Source organism: Mastacembelus armatus, chromosome 8, assembly GCF_900324485.2.
Source record: "Mastacembelus armatus chromosome 8, fMasArm1.2, whole genome shotgun sequence".
Classification (NCBI taxonomy): domain Eukaryota; kingdom Metazoa; phylum Chordata; class Actinopteri; order Synbranchiformes; family Mastacembelidae; genus Mastacembelus; species Mastacembelus armatus.
In genome coordinates this window covers 18,190,393-18,207,894 of record NC_046640.1, presented here as the reverse complement: position 1 = coordinate 18,207,894, position 17,502 = coordinate 18,190,393, and the positions used below count along the sequence as shown (strand labels likewise).

The window sequence follows — 17,502 nt, the reverse complement described above, 5'->3', positions numbered from 1 at the left end:
TAATACATTTTTCATGTGGGAGTGAAAAATAATATTGCAGTTTTTCATAACACTAGAGAGCAGTGAGTGTAAAGTTTCTCTCACCTTTGTCACTTCTCAGATTACTTCTCTTTCAGCACCTTATTAAGTAACCAAGCAGTTTTAAACTAAAGAATACAGTATGAAGTGTATGAAATGGACAATAGAATTTGTAACTTATGAATTCTTTTTTCAATTTCCTAGCTTTCTCATAAATGTGAACATTAATCAAATATGCTCAAAAAAAGGAGAAACAACATCATCAAAAACAACATGTTTTTGTGACGAACACTGTGCATGGAGATTTATGAAAGATGTACCCATGATATGACTGTACATATCCACAGTCCACACCAATAGAAGCCCCACCACCAACCATCATTACTGCCCTGACAGTCTGGTAGAAAACAACAACCTGTCACCTTCAGCTGTCACTCCAATCTGGTTCAAAGAGTCTGGGCTCAGCGCCATGTTTCAAATAAATAAGAGGCCTTTGGTTTTTTTCTTCATGGAGGGAGAAGGGAGAAGACATTCTGGGGGATCTATTCAGTGGTGCCAGGTTCATGATATTTCCCATAATAACACTTCCTCTGTCAAACTGAAGTCACTGCCACTGTTTTAGTAGTTTTCAGACAACAGAGCTAAATCATTTACAGACGTTACAGTTGGAACAAGAAACTTGTTTTGTAGAAAAGTGAAAAAACGAGAAACTCACCAGCCTCATTCTCTAAAATGTTTCTAAACTAAATATAAGGCATATGTTCATTTGATTCAATACATTTAAAGTAAACTTTTAAAATAAAGATGTTTATCATCAGCATGGAGTGCAGCCCCATTAACATACCACTGAGGTATGGCTGGGCTGTAAAATTACTTTTCACAGCAAATGAAAAATACTGAAACATACTGAGATCGCTCCATAATTCAAACCAACTGCAAACTGACAAGGATGAATCCTGTGTCTTTAATTATTACATTGTTTTAAGTTCTTCTCATATTTATATTTGATTTAACTTTTATGAAATAATAAAACAATCTATACATATATAAATATATAAATAATCACATAAATATTAATCCTCCTCAGATGGAGGATGCAGTTTTTTATAAAACATTTGCAGTTTTTTGCATAAAGGTTTCAGTTCCTGAGCTTCTGTTTCTCTGTATGTTTCTGTGTTCAAACATCTGCAGTGACCATTAAAAGTCATTCATGCAAATCTGCAAAATATACACAGCAAATTTAAGTTTTTATACTATTTACACAATCCTATCTGATGTCACTACTCATTTTATGCAGCTAATAATTTAATTCAATTCAATACAATTAAATTTTACTTGTACTGAATTAAAATAAGAAAGTAAGAGCACAAATAATAATAATGAATAATGAATAATAATGAATAAACAATGCTGATACATTTTAAGTTAGAGTTTGATATATGAGGTGCTGACAGTTAATAAACAGATTTAAACAAACAATGTATACGTGGCTTACACAAACATAACATCCTTGGTGGCTACTTCTTTTGTTCCATGGTTTCTATATTATCAGTTGTTGTAAAGCTAATTATAATGAATAGGTTTTCCAATAGTCATGATTTATATCACTATACATGGTATGGGAGGTATTGCTATTTGCAATTACACTGCACATTTCATAAGGTTTGAAAAGTAAATACAATAAATTTATGAATCAATAGTTTATAATATGACTGATCTGACTCTTCTATTGGCTCTGGGAGGATCAGCATTAATGTTTGATTCTATGCAAACTTAGTGACCTTCCCTTTCACTCAGCTATAAAAACTTCACATCAGACTGTCAGTGCAGTTCACAGCACGTCAGTTGCAGCATAAACAATGTTGTCTGTAGCTCTGCTGCTGCTGTTGGCAGCTGGATCATGTGAGTCATCAGTTCAGTCAGTATTTCATGTTCTGCAGTACACCCTGATGACTGGTGACACAAGATGTTTGTCTTTTTAACAGGTGTGAAATGTGAACAGCTGACACAGCCAGCCTCTGTGACTGTGCAGCCAGGTCAACGTCTGACCATCACCTGTCAGGTCTCTTATTCTGTGAGCAGCTACTACACAGCTTGGATCAGACAGCCTGCAGGGAAAGGACTGGAGACAAACCACTAATGATTCAGACCAGTTTACTTTTGGAGTAAACAGGGAACAGTTGGTTGATTTTATATGTTTTTTAATTTATCAATATCATTTTAATTACTCAGACAGTAAAGTCACTGAGCATTAGTAAACAGTAAATTAGACTGACTTTAAAAACTTAGAGCCTAACAAGAAGTTCATCTTCAGAAAGTTTTCTTTCCATTTCATTTGTCACCAGTTTAGGAGCCTTCAGACCACTGATCTGACATATGACATTAAGACCACACATACACAAACTTGCTGTAAAAACAATCAAAGTTGACATTTTTGAAAATTTTCAACTGGCTCATGATTTTAAAATGACATAAATGCACATATCCATCATATTAAAGGTCTTCACACTGTAAACAAACATGTAACATTCATCCATCCATCCATCATCTATACCTGCTTATTCCTATATCTGCTGGAGCCTATCCCAGCTCTCTTTGGGTGGAAGGCAGGGGTACACCCTGGACAGGTCACCAGTCCATCACAGGGCCACATATAGAGACAAACAAACTCACACACTCACACTCACTCCTATGGGCAATTTAGAGTCACCAATCAACCTGACATACATGTTTTTGGACTGTGGGAGGAAACCAGAGTACCTGGAGAAAACCCACACAAGCACAGGGAGAACATGCAAACTCCACACAGAAAGGCCAGGTTGCAAACCCACAACCTTCTTACTGTGAGGCAACATATAACATTTAACCAAGAAAATGTCTTTAGTATAAATAAGTGTTGATATTATGTTTCCTGTGTACATTTCAGATTAGTGCTGCTCACAATATCAGGACACTGCTTTTATCTGTGATGTGTTAATTCACATTAGGATCCTGATTGTTGTTTGGCATCTTTTAGCAAAACTTGCTAACATTTTCACTGTGGTGACTTTGCTTTTCTATATGTGAATACATTTATTTACTTTACAGATGTAACATACAAATAACAACAGATCATCTATTTTCTGTCAAATGCAACCACAGGGGGGCACAATCCAGTGTCTTCATGTGCCAGTCCCAATTCCGGGTAAATGCAGAGGGTTGTGTCAGGAAGGGCATCCGATGTAAAATTTCAGCCAAATCAAACATGCGAGTCACAAATATGACTTCCATACCGGATCGATCGGGTTAACAACGAACGCCACTGGTGCTGTTGATTTACAGGGTGCCAGTGGAAATTGGACTACTGTTGGACGAAGAAGGAGAGGAGAAAGGCGTGTTCGCAGGCAAAGAGAGAAGAGGAAGGGCAGGAGTGTAGGACTTAGAGTAGGGACTTTGAATGTAGGGACTTTGTCAGGGAAAACTAGAGAGTTGGTTGATATGATGCAGAGAAGAAAGGTGGATATCTTGTGTGTTCAGGAGACCAGGTGGAAAGGTAGCAAGGCCTATAGATTAGGAGCAGGGTTCAAGCTGTTTTATCATGGTGTGGATGGAAAGAGGAATGGAGTAGGAGTTATCCTGAAGGAGGATTTTGCTAGGAATGTTCTGGAGGTAAAGAGAGTGTCAGATAGGGTGATGAGTCTGAAGCTGGAAGTTGAAGGTGTGATGTTGAATGTTGTCAGTGGTTATGCCCCACAGGTAGGATGTGAGTTAGACGAAAAGGAGAAATTCTGGAGGGAGATGGATGAGCTGAATCAGGGTATCCCTAGTGGTGAGAGAGTGGTGATTGTGGCAGACTTCAACGGACATGTTGGTGAGGGAAACAGAGGTGACGAGGAAGTGATGGGTAAGTTTGGTATACAGGACAGGGATGCAGAAGGACAGATGGTGGTAGACTTCGCAAACAGGATGGAAATGGTTGTAGTGAACACATTTTCCAGAAAAGGGAGGAGCATAGGGCGACATATAAGAGTGGAGGCAAGAGCATGCAAGTTGATTACATCTTGTGCAGATGTTCCAACCTGAAAGGGATCAGTGACTGCAAAGTAGTGGTTGGGGAGAGTGTAGCCAGACAGCATACGATGGTGGTGTGTAGGATGACTCTGGTGGTGAGGAAGATGAAGAGGACAAGGGGAGAGCAGAGGACCAAGTGGTGGAAGTTGAAGAAGGAAGAGTGTTGTGTGGCTTTCAGGGAGGAGCTGAAACAGGCTCTGTGAGATCAGGAGGTTCTTCCAGATGACTGGACAGCTACAGTCATCAGGGAGTGATCTAAAGTGATCAGGGAGACAGGTAGGAGGGTACTTGGTGTGTCATCTGGAAAGAGGAAAGCAAATAAGGAGGCTTCGTGGTGGAATGAGATAGTTCAGGAGTGTGGTAAGAGGAAAAGGTTAGCTAAGAAGAAGTGAGACACTGAGAGGAAAGAAGAGAACAGACAGGAGTACAGGGAGATGCAGCGCAAAGTGAAGGTAGAGGTGGCAAAGGCCAAACAAAGGGCGTATGAGGATTTGTATGATAGGTTGGACACATAGGTTGGTACAGGTTGGCGAGGCAGAGACAGAGATGGGAAGGATGTGCAGCAGGTTAGGGTGATCAAGGATAGGGATGGAAATATGTTGACAGGTACCACAAGTGTGATGGAAAGATGGAAGGAATACTTTGAAGAGTTGATGAATGAGGAAAATGTTAGAGAGCACAGAGTAGAAGAGGTGACTGTTGTGGAGCAGGAAGTAGCAAAGATCAGTAAGGATGAAGTGAGGAAGACGTTGAAGAGGATGAAGAATGGAAAGGCCGTTGGTCAGGATTACATACCTGTGGAGGTATGGAAGTGTTTAGGAGTGGTGGCAGTAGAGATTTTGACTGGGCTACTTAACAAGATCTTGGAAAGTGAGAGGATGCCTGAGGAATGGAGGAGAAGTGTACTGGTGCCCATCTTTAAGAACAAGGGAGATATGCAGAGTTGTGGAAACTACAGAGGAATCTGGAGTGGCAGAAAAGTATGTTCAAGTGGTGCAGGCCATGTATGAGAGCTGTAAAACAGTGGTGAGGTGTGCTGTAGGGGTGACAGAGGAGTTCAAGGTGGAGGTGGGACTGCACCAAGGATTGGCTTTGAGCCCCTTCTTGTTTGCTGTGGTGATGGACAGGCTGACAGATGAAGTTAGACAGGAATCTAGCAAGCAGGTTGGAACGGGTGGAGGAAAGTGTCAGGTGTGATATGTGACAAAAGAGTGTCAGCAAGAATGAAAGGAAAGGTGGACAAGACAGTGGTGAGACCAGCAATGTTGTCTGGTCTACAGACAGTGGCACTGAGACAAAGACAGGAGGCAGAGCTGGAGGTAGCAGAGCTGAAGATGTGAAGGTTCTCCCTGGGAGTGACGAGGATGGATAGGATCAGGAATGAGGACATCAGAGGGACAGCTCATGTTAGATGTTTTGGAGAAAAAGCATGTGAAGCCAGATTGAGATGGTTTGGACATGTTCAGAGGAGGGACAGTGAATATTTTGGTAAAAGGATGCTGAGGTTAGAGCTGCCAGGAAGGAGGCCTAGAGGAAGACCAAAGAGGAGGTTCTTGGATGTAGTGAAGGAGGACATGAGGATAGTTGGTGTGGGTGAGGAGGATACAGAGGATAGGGTTAAATGGAGGCAGATGATTCGCTGTGGTGACCCCTGAAGGGAGCAGCCGAAAGGAGAAGAAGATCTATTTACTGTCAAAGGTAAAATTTGTATCATGGCAGTAAGAACAAAACTACATATTTAAACTTTAAATTCTGTAAAGTTTTTGTTTATAGCTAAAACTGTTTCTTATTCTGAGCATTACACACAATATTAGAAGAAAAATAAGATTTTACCACATAGAAATAATTTTCTGAAGCCTATTCAAAACTTTTTTAATTCAGATTGAATGAAAACTTATTAGACTCAAACCACAACTCTCACTATATAGTGACTGAAAGAAGAAATGTCTATGATGACCAATCTGGTTCACTCCTTCCTGAGAGGAGGAGTCAATGCAAAACTCAGATGTCTTCCACCTCTACTTATCTGACTGCAGAGAGGACGACAGAGAACAGTGGACACACAGTTTAACATGATGGACTATAGGACAGGACTGCTGCTTTTAACCATCTGCTGGGCAGGTGAGAAAATATCTGCAAAGCTTGAAATCAATCTGTTTTCAAGAAGGTGCAAACTTACATCAACTGACTATTTTCTGGTTTGTCTTGACAGGTGTTGATGGTCAGACTCTGACACAATCTGGACCAGTGGTTAAAAGGCCTGGAGAATCCCACAAATTGACCTGTTACGCCTATGGATTGGATTTTGGTGGCTACGCCATGCACTGGATCAGACAGGCTCCTGGAAAAGGACTGGAGTGGGTTGCTTACATTAGCTGGGATAGCAGCAGCAAATCCTACTCTCAGTCAGTCCAAGGCCGGTTTACCATCTCCAGAGACAACAACAGACAGCAGCTGTATCTGCAGATGAACAGTCTGAAAACTGAAGATTCTGCTGTTTATTATTGTGCTCGAGAGTCACAGTGACTGGAGTTGGTTCAGCAGCTGTACGAAAACCTGAGTTCCAAATCCAATCCAAAATTTCTCTCAAACTCTGAGAATAAAACATTTTGTATTTATTGTTAATTTATGTTTTTAAAATGAAATGTAGGAAATTAATGAATTAATTAATCAAAAACAATAACGATTAAAAAATATAAATAATACGTTTTCCTTACAAAACAGCCAAGGACACCACAATGGACTGATGAAGTTATTGTCCAGGTTAGAAAAAGTGAAATGTTAAAGGTGTGAGATGAATTCTGGCCACTTGATTGTGCAGTTAATGGCCTATAAAATACATAAAAATGTGGCAGTGAAATAATAAAAAATAACGCTGCAGTTTGTTATAATAAAACTAAGACACAGTCAGTGTCAAGCTCTTCTCACCTTTGTCACTATAAAGACTCAATCCCCAGTTAATCACTGAGCTTAACTGACAGACTGAACTAGACATTTGTATTGACATCACACAGAAACATGTAACTGCTGGATCAGTGACTACAGCTTCATCTGTTGCTGCTCATCATCTCACTATGTCAACAAGATTTCTACATCAACATCTGGAATGTTTAAGGAGCTGATGTTTATTCTTGTGTCTGGGACTTTGTATTAAAGCAGAATGAACAAATGATGTTACAGTCAGACAAACTTTCACTTCCTGGGCTCTTGGAGGAAAAATGATGTTTGCTTTTCTCACATTATTCTTCTCTCAGCACCTTACTCAATAACAGTCTTTAAACCACAGAGCAAATGGTATAAAGTGTCTCAAAATATACAACATAACTTGTAACTTCTGAGCTTATCTTGTTCTCATAAATGCAAAAATTGGACAAATACGCTCAAAAAAAGGAGAAAGCCAACATCTTGAATTGTTAAGTCTCAAGTCTGTTTTTAACTTTCTCCCTTTCACAGTTCAGCACTGCCCTTCTCCTGACTTTTAATTTTCATGTCTTTTATTTTTCAGCACTGACTCTCCATAGTCTCTACATGCAAATTCACAGTGATACACATTCCCCACCCATTCTGCTTGCTCCAAATATATTCTCCATATCAGCCTTCACAGTTTGAGATGCAGCAAAGCTCCCAACATGACAGCTGTACAAAGTGTCTTCCTCTTGACCCTCATTTCAGGTAAGTCAAGCCAGTATTGAGCAGAGGAGCAGAACAGCAGCTTTGGATGTCTGCTGGCTGTGTCTCATCTTACCTGTGTGTCTTTTTCAGCTGCTCAGGGCCAGTCCCTCACTTCTTCAGAGCCAGTGGTTCACAGAGCTGGACAATCAGCCACTCTGTCCTGTAAGGTAGAAGGACTTGCTCTGGCTTGGCTGCACTGGATTCGTCAGAAACCAGGGAAAGGATTGGAATGGATTGGACGCATTGATAGTGGAACTGGCACAATATTTGCCCAAAGTCTTCAAGGCCAGTTTTCTATCACCAAAGACACTTCCCAAAATGTTGTGTATTTAGAGGTGAAGAGTCTGAAACAAGAAGATTCTGCTGTTTATTATTGTGCTCGAGAGACACGGTGACACAAGAGATTACAAAGCTGCACAAAACCCTCTGAACTCTGACGTCTGCATGAGAAGCACTGGAGTGCGTCAGGCTTTGGAAACAAACATCCCATTGAATGATGGACAGTTAATGAAATTTATCAGTAATTCATTAGTCAGAGAAAGTGCATGATAACTACCAGCTACTGCCCTTTTTAAAACAACAACATGTAATTACACAATACTCATAAAGAAGTAAAATGTATGTCAGTGAGAGAAGTGCTTCAACATAGATCTACACTAATACTGTTCATACATCAAAAACCTGCTGTAAAATAACATCTTCTGCTTCACTGTTATGTTGCTGCCTGAGTATATTGCAGTATGCACTAAGTGAAAAGCCAGAAAAACAGATGGCGACCACAGGCCTTGAATCACAAACTCATCTCTATGTCCAGATGTTAGAGGTGACTAACTTCTGTTGAATGTTAAATGTAGCCCCTGTTTCCATTTTAAAACTGTCGAGGGCAGATGAGCACTAACTTTAATAGTTAGTCTGGTGAAGACAAAGCAACAGCAGGAAAGGAACAAAGTGGGTTGTAAAGTGTTAGCAGCCACAAACATGTCAGCTTTTAATGTCCTCGTCTGATGTTGATCAACATTTCAGCCATGAAAAGAGAAAAATCTGCTCACAGCGACTCATCCAGTTTTTCTGTGCACCACTGCTTGTTGGTTATTGTTTAAATACCATCAGTCAGATTATATAACTTGGGTTATATTATTAATTTGTGGTAACGCTGCTAAACAAGTAACTCAATGTAAAACACTGGAGAACATCAATAACAATTTATTCTGCTGTCACTAAACAAGAAATTAGACTCCAGTCCAGTCTACATCTTATCCAGTATCCTCCCAATGATAATAACTGATCTTAATCTGACATCATTTAGTCTCTGATTGTTTTGGTTTTCATCTTGACACGTGTTGATGGTCAGACTGACAGAATCTGATCCAGTGGTTAAAAGGCCTGGAGAATCTCATACATTGACCTGAACAGCCTCTGGATTCACATTCAGCATCTATTATACTGTACAGCATTGGGTTAGTCATTTATAAAACATTTATAATGCTCCTAAAATATCTGTTAAATATTTCTATGATTACAGACACACAGATAAACACATACTAAGAATTTTTGTTAGTTTATGTTCTCTTTCTTTTAAACAAAACTTAATCAAATGTGTAAAGGAAAACCAATGGAGGGGATTTTACATATATGGGGTGGAGGCAGCTTTTATCAAAATGATGCTTTGTAGAACAAGTTCAGCTACAGCAGAGACACTTCTGCTGGAACAGTGACTATAAAAGAATCTGCAGCCTGAGGACACAGCTGTTTATTACTGTGCACGTCTGCCCATAGTGGTAAATACGGTGGCCGACAAGGGCAAACGCGCTGCAAGAGAGAAACGCTGCAAAAGAGAAACGTTGCAAGAGACACATGTAGTGATATAAGTCACGTCTCATTTTGGAGGCTGCGTATTGACGCAGGTTATAGTGTTGTGATGATGAATGACGACCTCTGATGATTGTTCTCATGTGCTAATATGTGCTAATAATATGTGTTCTGTTACATGTGTTTACTTGATCAAAAGTGTTGTACAACGTTGGGAGACATTGGGTGTGGGGAGGGGGTTGGGAGATCTGATAGGTGCGTTTTCCATTTATTACTTAACACTTGGCTGTCATCTTTTACAACACTGTACTTTTAGAATACTGTAAAACATGACGGCCAAGTGTTTAAAAAATAATAAATGTAAAACGTACTGTAATGCCCTGCTAAATTCACAGCCAGCAGACGTTCTTTTGTCACTTTGCGTTATTAATTTTTTTGTCAGAACAGGTAACAGGCTACTGTTTCAGCTGTAGCCACGCTAACTCCCCTCCCCGAACAGCTCTCTCTCACCCTCCCTCTCTTCCCTAGACACACACTTCTTCTCTCCTCCCTGACCCCCCCCCCCCCCCCCCCCATGTCTCCCAACGTTGTATGACGACACTTTTGATCAAGTAAACAAATGTAACAGAATATTGTTAGCACATAGAGGACGCTCATTCTGTGGCAATTCAACACTATAACCTGCCTGCATCATAACGCAGCCTCCAATATGAGACGTGACGTAGATCACTACATGTGTCTCTCTCGCCTCTGTAAAAGTTCTTTGCTCATAGCACCCCTTAGTTTGGGGTCCCCCTATCGGCCTGGCGCACTTGTGTTTTCTCTTTTGCAGCATTTCTTTCTTGCAGCATTTCTCTTTTGCAGCGTTTCTTTCTTGCAGCATTTCTCTTTTGCAGCGTTTCTTTCTTGCAGCGTTTCTCTTTTGCAGCGTTTCTTTCTTGCAGCGTTTCTTTCTTGCAGCGTTTCTCTTTTGCAGCGTTTCATTCTTGTAGCATTTCTCTTTTGCAGCGTTTCTTTCTTGTAGCGTTTCTCTTTTGCAGCGTTTCACTTTTGCAGCGCGTTTGCCCTTGTCGGCCACCGTAAATAAACAACCACAAACCAACCTGCACAAAAACCCACAAACTGAACCAAACACTCAGTTGCCTCAGAGCAAGATTTCAGCTGTTTCAGAGAGATGGGTCATAAATTAACATCTGACAAAGATCAAATTAATAGTAGCTCATTCTCTGTTACAGTTTCAAGAAAACTACATATAATGCATTTTTTATGTTGGTGAAGATGGAAACATTAATGAAAACTGCTACACATTCAGTCTAAGATTCATATGATTGTCCTGTTGCATCAGTCCAGAAAATTTGCTACCATAACCTAAAAAATTTCCAAATTTCCAAGGGTGTTTTAAAAATATTCAGTTTATGAAAATGTGTGTTACATGTTCCCTTTTTAAACCAGTAGAGGGAGGTCTATGCAAACACTTCCCACCCTATAAACACATCAATAACTTGCAGAGCACTGTGGGACAAGTTTATGCATTTCTGAAACACTGATCACAGAGAACTGAACTACAATATTTATCACAGAATGGAAAATACAATTGTCTGGAGTTTATTATTTTTAGTTTCTATCCATGGTGGTAGTTTAACAAACAAAAAGTATATTTATGATAATTACTTAAACGTAGAAAAAACATTTATTATTGATAGAGGAGTAAAGAGTATTTGAATGTATTTGTGCTGCTTTCAATTGACTTACACTGCAGCTGACACCAATAAAACATTTCAAATAAAAACGTTTTTTTCTCCTCTGCTGCAGTCTGCAGGACATTTATAATACTATGTATATAAGTTTTTGAATTTTAATTACTGTCATTCAGGCATTAACAGTTTTCAGGAACAGTTGAAGTAAATGCTGGGACCTTTTCAACATGTTACAGTTAAATGTGCAATGAAATGAAACATTCATATCTAAGGCAGAGCTGATTTCCAGCCATGTTTTCACTGAACAATGAACCAACTATTATTAGAGCTGATCACACCAACACTGTAGCTCTTATGAGTCTGATTCTATGCAAACTCAGTGACCTTCCTCATACCTATAAAAACCTCCAGTCAGACTGTCAGAGTAGTTCACACATCACTTTCATTAGAAAACATGTTTCCTGTTGCTCTGCTGCTGCTGTTGGCAGCTGGATCATGTGAGTCTCTAGATTTGACTTAGAAAATTGATCTTTTTTACAGTGTCACTTGATAATTTGTCATAATATATTTATTATTTTTAACAGGTGTGAAATGTCAACAGCTGACACAGCCAGCCTCTGTGACTGTGCAGCCAGGTCAACGTCTGACCATCACCTGTCAGGTCTCTTATTCTGTGAGTGACTACTGGACAGCTTGGATCAGACAGCCTGCAGGGAAAGGACTGGAGTGGATTGGAAGCGCACTTGTTGGATACACCACATATTACAAAGATTCACTAAAGAACAAGTTCAGTATTGACTTAGACTCTTCCAGCAACACAGCGACTCTGAACGGACAGAACATGCAGCCTGAAGACACTGCTGTGTATTACTGTGCCAGAGACTCACAATAACACAAACCATCAGTAGACCTGAACAAAAACCCCTCAGTGTCTGAAAACCTGCAACATGAAGCCACCAGAGGAGGAGCCCTCAGACCACTAATGATTTCAGACCAGTTCACTGAGAAATGCCAGTCTTTACATATACTGTATACAGCACTGAAAATGAAAACAAAGACCTACAGGGGGCAGTAAAAAAATCTGACAAATGTCACTAAGATCAGTTATGACATTAACACATACACAGACAAACAGGTGGACCCTGCAATAACACCAGGTCCAACTGGTTTATAATTTTTATATCACATCTTCTTTCCCTTTCGGCTGCTCCCTTCAGGGGTCGCCACAGAGAATCATCTGCCTCCATTTAACCCTATCCTCTGTATCCTCCACATCCAGACCAACTATCCTCACTACATCCAAGAACCTCCTCTTTGGTCTTCCTCCAGGCCTCCTTCCTTTTTATATCACATACATGCATGATATATCCACTATGAGATGAGATGAAATTAACTTTATTAATCCCAAAGGGAAATTCAATGGTCTGCAAACTATAAACACATTTAACCAAGAAAATGTATTTAGGGCATATAATATATTAATATAAGCATATAGGCGTTGAAATAATGTTCCATGTCTACATTTCAGATTACTACTGATCAATGTTTAACTAATGTCAGATGAATCATAAGATGAGGAAACTGCTTTTATCTGTGATGTGTTAATTCACATGAGGATCCTGATTGTTGTTTGGCATCTTTTAGCAAAACTTACTAACATTTTAACTGTGATGACTTTGCTTTTCTATATTTAAATACATTTATTCACTTGGCAGATGTTCTTTTTCAATGCAACATGTAAATGACAACATTCATCTATTTTCTGTCAAAGGTCAAATTTGTATCAGGGCAATAAGAAGAAAACTTCATGTATTTATCACAGGAATAAACATTGAGTTCTGTAATGTTTTTATTTGAAGCAAAAATAGTTTTTTGTTTTTATTCTGTCTGATCAATCAGTGTGTAGGCTGGAAGAGTTTACACAAAATATCATTAGACCAAAGATGAGATTTTACTACAGGAAATGAATTTTTGAAGCCTATTCAAGTTTTTAACCAAATCAGTTTAATCAAAAAAATATTTTGGCTGAAATAATGTTCATCTTACATTAATTGTCTGGCTGAAAAAAAAATATGTCTATGATGATCAGCCTGGTTCACTCCTTCCTGAGAGGAGGAGTCAATGCAAAACTCAGATAATAATAATAATAAATAATAATACATTTTATTTCATGGCGCCTTTCAAACTCTTAATTGGTATTATTTGGTTTTAATTGGTTTTTACAGAGAGAAAAAGGAAGCATACAGTATGAAATACATAGAGTGTCAGGATCCGAACCGGGTTTCCGGTTCTTAGCCCTGCCTGACGTTTTATTTTGGTTAGTTTCCTGTTTCTGTTCTGTGTTTTGTTCCAGGTGGCTTTACGTTATCAGTAGTAGATTGTTTTCACCTGTGTCTTGTGTTAAGTATTTAAGTTCTCTGGTTTCCTTTGTTCATCTCCGGATCATTAGTTGTCTACAGTGTGATTAGTGCTATTCGTGTTTGTCTGCCTGCCCGCCGAACGGCGGAGATTTGAGTTTCCCTTCTGTACCCTGGAAAATAAAATCTGGTATTGTCTGCACTTGGGTCCTCACCTTTACCTCCTTCTCACCACACCACCCGCATTTCGTGACAGAATGATCCGGACTCGAAAGGACCCAGCAGGCAGCCTCCGAGTGGGGTATGCGGCGTATGGATCGCCTCGGACTTTCCCGCATGCCAGGGATTCCCCTGTCCGGGGGCTGGAAGTTATGGGCAGGTTCACTTACCTGACCCACGAGGCCCGGCAGCACGCTCCACGGTACTCCCCGGGGTGGTTTTTTGAGGACCCCCTGGATAGTGACTTTTCCTCGGATGAGGACGACCCCTTTTCAGGGACCCGGCTGGCGATTAAGCCGGGAGGACTACCCAGACGGAGTGCTGCTTGGCCACCGCTCCCGGTCTCGCCTCCTGCCCGACAGTCACGGCGAAGACGCCGTCAGCAGAGGAAACCTGTCCGGGGCATCGCCCCCGCGGAGGGAACACAGCCGCTGCGGAAACCCCCGATCAGTTCCCCCAGCTCCGGTGTGCCGACGTGCCCGTCCCCGCCGGAGCCCAGCCCTGCCTACCCGACCTCCAGCGGGCCGACCCGGCCGTTAACGCTGGAGCCCTGCCCAGCCAATTCTCCCAAGTCTCCCAAGTCTCCGAGCCCTCAGCGTGCCGACGATGGCGTCCCCGCTGAGGTTCTGCCCTGGATTCCCGAGCCTCAGCGCGCCGACGACGACGTCCCCGCTGAGGTCCCTGTCCAGCCTGTCCCCGTCCAGCCTGTTCCCGTCCCGAGGCGTGGTGAAGTCGCCCACGCCGAGGCTGAAGTCCCAGTCCCTCGGCGCCGCAGCCAAGCCACACGCGCCGAGGCTCAGCCCGCTCCTCTCCGGCCAATCCCAGCGCCTCGGCGTCGACTGCGAGGGCCTCCCTCCGTCCCTCAGTCACCGGCGTCCTCCATCCCTCAGTCCCCGGCGCCATCAGACCCTCAGCGCGCCGACGAAGACGTCCCCACTGAGTTTTCCGTCGAGGATTCCGAGCCTCAGTGCACCGACGTGTCCGTCCCTGCTGAGGTACCAGTTCCAGCCCCTCGGCGTCGAGTGCGAGGCGCCCACGTCGAGGCCCAGCGACTAGCACCACCATGGCCAGAACTGCCACCGTGGCCCGAACCTCTGTGGCCGGCGGAGTGGCTCGAACCTCCAGAGCCGTTGGAGTGGCCTGAACCTCCGGACGAGTCAGAGTTCCCGGACTCGCCTCCGTCTCCTGTTCCGCAGCAGCAGCCGCCGCCTCCGTCTCCTGTTCCGCAGCAGCAGCCGCTGCCCTCATCTCCTGTGCCGCAGCAGCAGCAGCCGCTGCCCTCGCCTCCTGTGCCTCCTGTGCCTCCTGTGCCTCCTGTGCCGCAGCAGCAGCAGCAGCAGCAGCAGCAGCAGCAGCAGCAGCAGCAGCAGCAGCAGCCTTCGTCTACTGTGCCACAGCAGCCAGCCCCTGAGTTCCTCAACCAGTCACTGCCGACGCGGCAGCCAACAGACTTCCCCGACCAGCCGCATCAGCAGTCTCCTCCTGAGTGTCCCGAGCAGCCGTGCCCACTGCCACTGTCTCAGCAGCAGCCTCCCCGGCCGTCTCAGCAGCAGCCTCCCCGGCCGTCTCAGCAGCAGCCTCCCCGGCCGCCAGTGTCTCCAGAGTCCCCGGAGCCGTCGCCGCCAATGCGGCGGCAACCCAAGTTTCCTGAACGGCTTCGGACCCGGACCCACGCTTGCCTGCGTGGTCGCCCACCCGAACTGCACCGAACCTTCGCCTGTCAGAGAGGCCGTCCGCCGGAACGGCCTCAGACTTTGTGTGCCCCAGAGGTTGATCCCCAGAGCGACCCAGAACTCTGCCCTGTGTGGGCTTAGTATGGACTTTGCTCCCGCCCTCCCGCCCCGAACTTTGTCATGGAACTTTGTGGGCCGTCTGGGAGCCGGCCCTTTGGGGGGGGGTACTGTCAGGATCCGAACCGGGTTTCCGGTTCTTAGCCCTGCCTGACGTTTTATTTTGGTTAGTTTCCTGTTTCTGTTCTGTGTTTTGTTCCAGGTGGCTTTACGTTATCAGTAGTAGATTGTTTTCACCTGTGTCTTGTGTTAAGTATTTAAGTTCTCTGGTTTCCTTTGTTCATCTCCGGATCATTAGTTGTCTACAGTGTGATTAGTGCTATTCGTGTTTGTCTGCCTGCCCGCCGAACGGCGGAGATTTGAGTTTCCCTTCTGTACCCTGGAAAATAAAATCTGGTATTGTCTGCACTTGGGTCCTCACCTTTACCTCCTTCTCACCACACCACCCGCATTTCGTGACATAGAGTGCATTAAAACAACAATAAAATCAACAATGCATTAACAGAGGGCCAGAAAGTAAAGGCAAAAGTGCAGAGCATCCAGGAAGTGGGCGATGCACAGCAAAAGCAAATTGAAACACAGAAACCCAGATGACAGAACAACAAATATGAAACAATATGAGACAATATGAAATAGGCAGAGGGTGGTAGAACATCACGGGCTGCTTTGAGAAGTTAAGACAGTTAGGTGGAAAACGCTATACGGAACAGATACGTTTTGAGTGATGATTTAAAAGTTGATAAGTCCGGAGACGACCGGATGCGATGAGGGAGAATGTTCCAAAGGCGGGGCGCAGTGTGGCTGAAGGATCTAGCGCCCATGGTGGCCAGGCGCACTGTAGGGGTGCAGAGGAGAGTGGAACTGGAGGAACGGAGAGTACGAGGCGGAGAATAGATGTGAAGTAGATCAGTGATGTATGGTGGGGCAATAGAGTGGAGGGCTTTGTAGGTGAGAAGGAGGATTTTATAGTTTATACGGAAGGACACAGGGAGCCAGTGAAGTTGTTTAAGGACAGGGGTAATATGATGTGAGAATGGAGTTCTGGTGATGATTCGGGCAGCAGAGTTCTGGACAAGTTGAAGTTTATGAAGTGATTTGAGAGGTAGACCAGTGAGGAGTGAGTTACAGTAATCCAAACGAGAGGTGACAAAGGCATTAACGAGTATGGCCGTGCTATCGATGGTGAGTGAAGAACGGATGCGGTTTATGTTACGGAGATGGGAGTAGGCTGACCGGGTAGTGGTATTGATATGCTGAGTGAAGGAGAGAGTACCGTCTAGGATGACACCCAGGCTTTTAACTTGGGGGGAGGGGAGGACAGTATTGTTGTCAATTAAAATGGAGAAGGTGCTGGTTTTAGAAAGGGTGGATTTGGTGCCCACGAGGAGAATTTCAGTTTTGTCGGGGTTGAGTTTCAAAAAGTTATGGGTGAACCAGGATTTGATATTATGTAAGCAGGTAAGGAGGGAGGGAGGGGGGAGGGTAGAAGATGGAGCAGCAGAGAGGTAGAGCTGGGTGTCGTCTGCATAACAGTGGAAATTGATGTTATGTTGCCTAAAGATATGTCCGAGAGGAAGGAGATAAATAATGAAGAGGAGGGGCCCCAGGACAGAGCCCTGGGGCACGCCACAACTGACAGTAGAGGGCTGGGAGTGGAAGTTCTGGAGATGGACGGACTGGGTGCGGTCAGAGAGGTAGGAGGTGAACCATGAGAGGACCGAGCCGGCTATGCCGATGGAAGCAAGGCGATGGAGGAGAATATTGTGCGAGATGGTGTCAAAAGCTGCAGTTAGGTCAAGGAGGATGAGGATGGAGACAAGGCCAGAGTCTGCGGCTACTAGGAGGTCGTTGGTGATTTTGACCAGGGCAGTTTCAGTGCTGTGAAGATGG

The 17,502-nt window shown here is 43.3% G+C and overlaps 2 gene segments (V, D, J or C); both read left to right on the top strand.

The window, feature by feature from the left end:
* The first annotated feature begins 6,133 nt into the window (after positions 1–6,133).
* On the top strand, positions 6,134–6,761 carry LOC113140337 (immunoglobulin heavy variable 3-30-3-like). The segment is given in 2 exon segments: positions 6,134–6,189; positions 6,281–6,761. Coding segments are annotated over 2 exon segments (363 nt in total).
* Positions 6,762–11,610: 4,849 nt separating this feature from the next.
* On the top strand, positions 11,611–12,138 carry LOC113140360 (Ig heavy chain V region 5A-like). The segment is given in 2 exon segments: positions 11,611–11,743; positions 11,831–12,138. Coding segments are annotated over 2 exon segments (351 nt in total).
* The last annotated feature ends 5,364 nt before the right edge of the window (positions 12,139–17,502 follow it).